The following is a 6061-nucleotide window of genomic DNA, read 5'->3' on the forward strand; positions in this document are numbered from 1 at the left end:
CTTATTAATTCCTCGTTGAATCCACTCTTAGAACTTAGAATTGCACTCTCAGACTTATATAGAGCATATTATATGTTTCACGATATAGATATGCTATCTCATTTAACCATTGTCATAATCTTATTGTGATCAAAGATCCTCTACATAGATGATTTACATCGAGATGGGATAATTTTACCGTTCTCACCCCTCAACGTATTTTGCTCCTTAAAACACTTAGCTACTTGTAAATGATGTTTAGTGATCTAAGAATTAGTCACTTAAACAAGAGCTCATCCATTTACTTCTATTTAACTAAGCTCGAAAGGAATCATCACTTGACTTCTATACACCAGTAGAAGCTATAGATTCCATATTTATGTTCAGCACTCCCACTCAATCATACTATCATGTTCCCAAAATATACGTATCACCCTGACCCAAAAGTAGGCTTAACTAATAAATCAAAGACCATGAATAACACTCCTGAGTTGAGCCTAAGCATATCAGGATTTAGATTCTTTTAATCTTAAGATCAACTACTGATATTGACTTGGAAAGATACAACGATAAGTTTATAATATCTTAACTAAGTTCAATATCGGTCCAGTCCAATGTATACTCCATACATTCGAAACCAGTATACTTTACCAATGTCCTGGAAAGAACATAACACTTTCTACAAGTGTAAGTACACATCATCGCTGATTATCACATCAGTGTAAATCCAAAACACTTATGAAACAGGGACTTAGTCTTTTGAATCATATAATCACAATCACATTCCACTGTGTTGACAATACTGTAATTGTGAATAAACATATGATCTGTACTTAATAGATTTTGTGTATAAATATAATAGACATATTAAACCATAAGCATGTAAAATTCATGCAAACATAAATTACTTCAAATTTCTTATATTGATAACTAATCAGATTGTAAAGGGTTTTATTTATGGCACAAAACCCAACACCAAATACTCTGCCAAATGAAACTAGGATTTTGTCCTAATTGATTATTTAGAAAAGAGCCATTTGGATAACACCTTGCTTTATAAATCCTTCTCACAACTGAGTCTTCCTTAGTAGCAATCGCCAACCTTGTTTCTCTAAGAAAGAAAGGTTACAGTCACGAAGATCACGAAAGCCTAACCCACCAAAATACTTATGTTGACAAAGACGCTCCCAACTAACCCAACTAACTCCCTTGCTCGATGAGCTTGACTGAGATTTCTACCAAAACTTCGCCATCATACCTTCTAGACTTGAACAAATTTATTTTGTTAAAAGAAACACACTCATAGCATAGCTTGGTAAAGCCTAGGCAACCGACTTCAACAACACTTCCTTACCCGCTTTCGACAAAAAATTAGTTTTCCAACTAAAAATATTCTTCCTCATTTTTTCGTTTGAAAAGCCAAGATTACATTTTTATTCCTCCCCATAATGCAGGGGAGACCCAAATAAAAACTATCTTCAGACGCCTCTCTCAATCCCATGAATCCACAAACCCGGTTCTGAACATCCACACTAGTGTTCTTACTAAAGAAAACTGAAGAGTTGGTGAAATTAACCTTTTGGCATGACGCCAATTCGTAACTATTTAGAAGATGAATCACATTTTGAGCCTCTCTATCATTGGACTTACAATACAAATAACTATCATCCACGAAAAGCATGTGAGAAACCATCGGGGCACGTCTAGCCACAAGGCAACCAATCAACCAATGATGTCGTTCATATTTCTTCAACAAGGAATATAAACCCTCTGCACAAATCAAGAACAGATACGGAGATAGTGGATCCCCATGTCTCAAACCTCTGCCAGGATTGATTGGGTCCATTGTATGTCCACCGTGAGTCACATTGTAAGTTACCGTAGAGACACAAAATTTAATTAACTGCACCCAACGATTACTAAACCCCATACAAAGAAGCAAGTTCTCAACAAAAGCCCATTTAACACGGTCATAGGCTTTACTCATATCAAGTTTAATAGCCATAGATCCATCCTTGCCAATCCTTTTTCGCTTCAAATAGTGCATACTTTTTAAGGCGACCATTACATTGTCAGAGATTAAATGTCCCGGATGAAAAGTACTTTGAGTATCTGAATTACAGCCAGAAAAACCTCTTTTAATCTATTAGCCAAAACCTTCGATATTATCTTATAGAGCACATTACACAATGAAATGGGTCGAAGATCAATCATCACCTCTGGTTGTTTCTTTTTTGTGCAATTCAATATTAAATCTTAGCACATATATATTAATTTAATAACCAATATTAAAAAAAATCTGATATCCTCTTTTGAAAACTACTTATCATCTTAAGGTTATCTTAAGGTATTAAATAACTAAACTCTAGTAATGATATTAGAAGCACAAGTATAATTTCTTGTTATAGTTATCTTTCAATATTACTAGTCTTTTTTTATTTAAGCGTTTATATATTACAATGTATAAATATAAATTAGAACTCGGACCCAAAACTTCTAATATACACACACCTTTTTATAGCCACTTGAGCTAGCCTCAAGTATAATAAAATTACCAGTGTGTCAGTATGATGATTCACATCATTTCTATGAGCACTCACAATAAATTTTATACTATATTTTTTAAAATACATCACTAAAATTTTTCATTCTTATTTTACATTAACTTTTTTCCATTCCAGCATATAGTTTTCCTATATTAAATAGTATATATTTAAATATTTTAATTACTTAAATAAAAAAATAAAAAAAATAATTAGTAGGAGAGAGAAATGAACTGACAAAAAAATATTATTAAAAAAAATAAAAAAATTTAAACCTCTCTACTTGAAGATCTCTATTTTAAAAAAAATAAGTTTAAAGGTGCTGATGAAGCATTAAAGTCTTTTTCTATTGACTCTATTTTAAAAAGAGTTTTTTTTTTTTTGCGGCTAAACTCTCTCAACTATTATTTTACTTGCACTTAATTCCAAGCTCAAATAGTAGTAAAACCCTCCAAACTAGCAAATTCAAGGTGTCATCAATTTTTCACAGTTAACTGCCAACTTGAATTACTTATGTGTGCATTCTTGTACACGTAACACGTTTATATTTATACACTTAATATTATTATTTAAAAATTATAATATATATTTTTTGAATTTTATTTAATATTTTTAAAAATAATTTTAAAATAATTTTTAAATAATAATATTAGTTGTACTAATATAAACATGTCACATGTACAAAATTGTACACATAAAGTGGCAGTTAACTATATGACACATTAAATTTGTTAATATTTTAGTATTTTGGAGCTAGGGTTTTTACTATTAAAATTTGAGCTAAGTATAAGTAAAACGAAAGTTGAATGGGTTAACCACTAAAAACTCTTTTAAGAAATAAGTTTAAAAATGAAGATCTCTATTTAAAAAAAAATGAGTTTAAAAATAATAACCATTTCTTTTTTAATTTTAGAGAATGGAAGAGTTTTTAAGAATTGTTGAGAGTCCTAAAATCTTTACTTGTATTAGTTATAGATTTTGTAAAGTCATTTAGTGGATATTTCTTTAAGGCTAATTAAGATTTTTTTTCTCCGAACTTTGACATGTACCAAATTATGCTCCATGAACTTTTTTGGCCGTTAAAAATTTCCCCTGAACTATTAAGATTTTTAGATTTAAGGACTTTTGTCTAATTTCATTCAATTTTACTATTTTAGTGATTATTTATATACTAAATGATGCTCCCAGACTTTGATATCTACCAAATCATGTCTCTCGAACTTTGACATGTACTAAGTTATGTTCCCTGAACTTTCATCCATGTTAAACTTTCTTTTTTACTAAAATTAGACAAAAGTTCACAAATTCAACAATCTCAATAGTTAAGAGGGAATTTTTAACGACCTTAATAGTTCAGAAAACAAGATTTAGTACATGTCAAAATTCGAGGGAAAAAAAAAATACTAATTAACCTTTAATTTTGTTTCTTTCATCAATTTTCCGTTGTCCGTTAATTTATTATTTCTTATAACAAATGCCACATATTGAAGTTCATAGGTTTTTTTTTTTTTTTTCTTAAAGATAAAGTTCATGGTTACGCATCAATACATAATCAAGTTATAATAACCACGTCATTGTTTAAATATATTCACGTCATTGTTTAAATATATTCAAAGAATGCGTATCTATCTAATATGAATAAAGCGAAACGCAATGTGAACTGTCCTTTTATATTATATATTTTACTTTTAATTGACAAAGTCCAAATATATAAATTCAAATAAGTAATAAACCTAACTTTGTGTGGATCATAATGTAACACATAACACCAATTAAAGAGATTAAAAATAATAAGTACGGAGAGAAAATAGCACAATTATATAACGACATAGAATTATTATGGAAGGGGGAGCGAATTAGCAATTATTATATATAAAATATAAATTGATAATTTATTTATAAAAATATCTCTATGTGGACAACATTTATACTTTTTATATGATTATAATTACTAAAATACCACTTACACTATCATTTACACAATCAGATAATAGTTTTAGTGTGGTTGCTGCGTGGTTACGCAGTAGTTGCATCAAATGAAAGTTTCAATCGATGATTGCAGGATGATTGCTGGGTAATTGGTCGAATGTTGCATCAGACGAAAGTTTCAATTATAGACAAAAGTTTCTGGGTAGTTGCTGGGTGATTAGTCGAAAGTTGCATCAGACGAAATAACTGTTAGCAATATATTTATGCAACTTTTGTGTAACATTAAAAATCGGAACAATATTTCCACGCACGTAACTCTATCTACATGTCTCTTTATAATTGAATATAAACAAATTTACCATTAAAATTTAAAAAACAACGAAAATACACCAAGATTTTGTTTTTTTTTAAAAAAAAATAAAAGAAACCGAAACTACTATCTGAAAATACTTGCTCAAAATACTTATATTATAATTTTTATTTGAAAATAACCTATATCATTATATTTATTTGAAAATAACCTATATCATTATTAATTAATATAAAAAAAAACTAAAATTATTTGAAAATCGTAATCTACCATATCATAATAATAAAAAAAAATTATTTTAAATATAAAACATTCTTTCTCACTACTATACATAATTAATTTTTCATTACTTTTCTCTCATCTTTATCTCCACAAGACATCTTGAGGAGGTTGATGCATCACTCATACAACAACTATTTTAATTATTTATAAATATTTTAGGAAGAAAATATAACATAAGAGATTATATTTAAAAATACACGATCAAATTCGTGATCCAAGTAGTACTTTTCTTTAACACATTTTGCTAGTAACTCTTCTGCATGGTGTTTTCAAAATCGCTCCAAAACCATCATTCTTTTTGTTCTCTAGTTCTTTTTATTTTTATAATTTATATTAAATTATATTAAAATAGATAAATTAAATATTTATCAAAAATAAATATTTCAAAAAATATACTTCTATAAAAATAGACTCATTAAAGAAAATTAAAAAAGATATAATAACTTTTTTTTACAACATTTTAATAAATTAAAAGTATTATATTACTAAATAATAAAAAATGATGACATCAAACGAGATATGGTGATATAATAATTGTGACTACAAGTAAGATATGTTGATAACATCGAACGAGATAAAATGATGACAATAACTTTAAATGATATAAAAATAATTCATTTTGGATAAGAGTAATAACTAAATAATAATAATAATAATAATAATAATAATAGTGTACTTTTTTTTTCTACACTACCCTATTCATTTATTTATTTATTAATTTTTTAATCATCCCTATTTTTTGTTAACTTATATTTTCTAAATTATAGCTCATTTTTATATTAGAAATTTAAAATTTCTTTTTTACAACATTTTAATGAAAAAGTATTATATTACTAAATAATAAAAAATTGATTAGAGAGACAAATTTAACCTAAAATAATAAAAATATTTATATTTAATAATTATCATTGATATTAATAATATTGTGAATATACATAAATAATTTCTTCTTATTTTATAATTTTTTTTATATAAATAATAATAATAATAATAATATGAAATTAAATAATGTAACGTC

The 6061-nt window shown here is 27.2% G+C and overlaps 1 protein-coding gene across 1 annotated transcript; it reads right to left on the bottom strand.

The window, feature by feature from the left end:
* Positions 1–1378: 1378 nt before the first annotated feature.
* Positions 1379–2026, bottom strand: LOC115696355 (uncharacterized). The gene has a single exon (XM_030623258.1). It carries the CDS (start codon positions 2024–2026, stop codon positions 1379–1381), a length of 648 nt encoding a protein of 215 aa, XP_030479118.1.
* Between the last annotated feature and the right edge of the window lie 4035 nt (positions 2027–6061).

Source organism: Cannabis sativa, chromosome 7, assembly GCF_029168945.1.
Source record: "Cannabis sativa cultivar Pink pepper isolate KNU-18-1 chromosome 7, ASM2916894v1, whole genome shotgun sequence".
In the NCBI taxonomy this organism is placed as follows: domain Eukaryota; kingdom Viridiplantae; phylum Streptophyta; class Magnoliopsida; order Rosales; family Cannabaceae; genus Cannabis; species Cannabis sativa.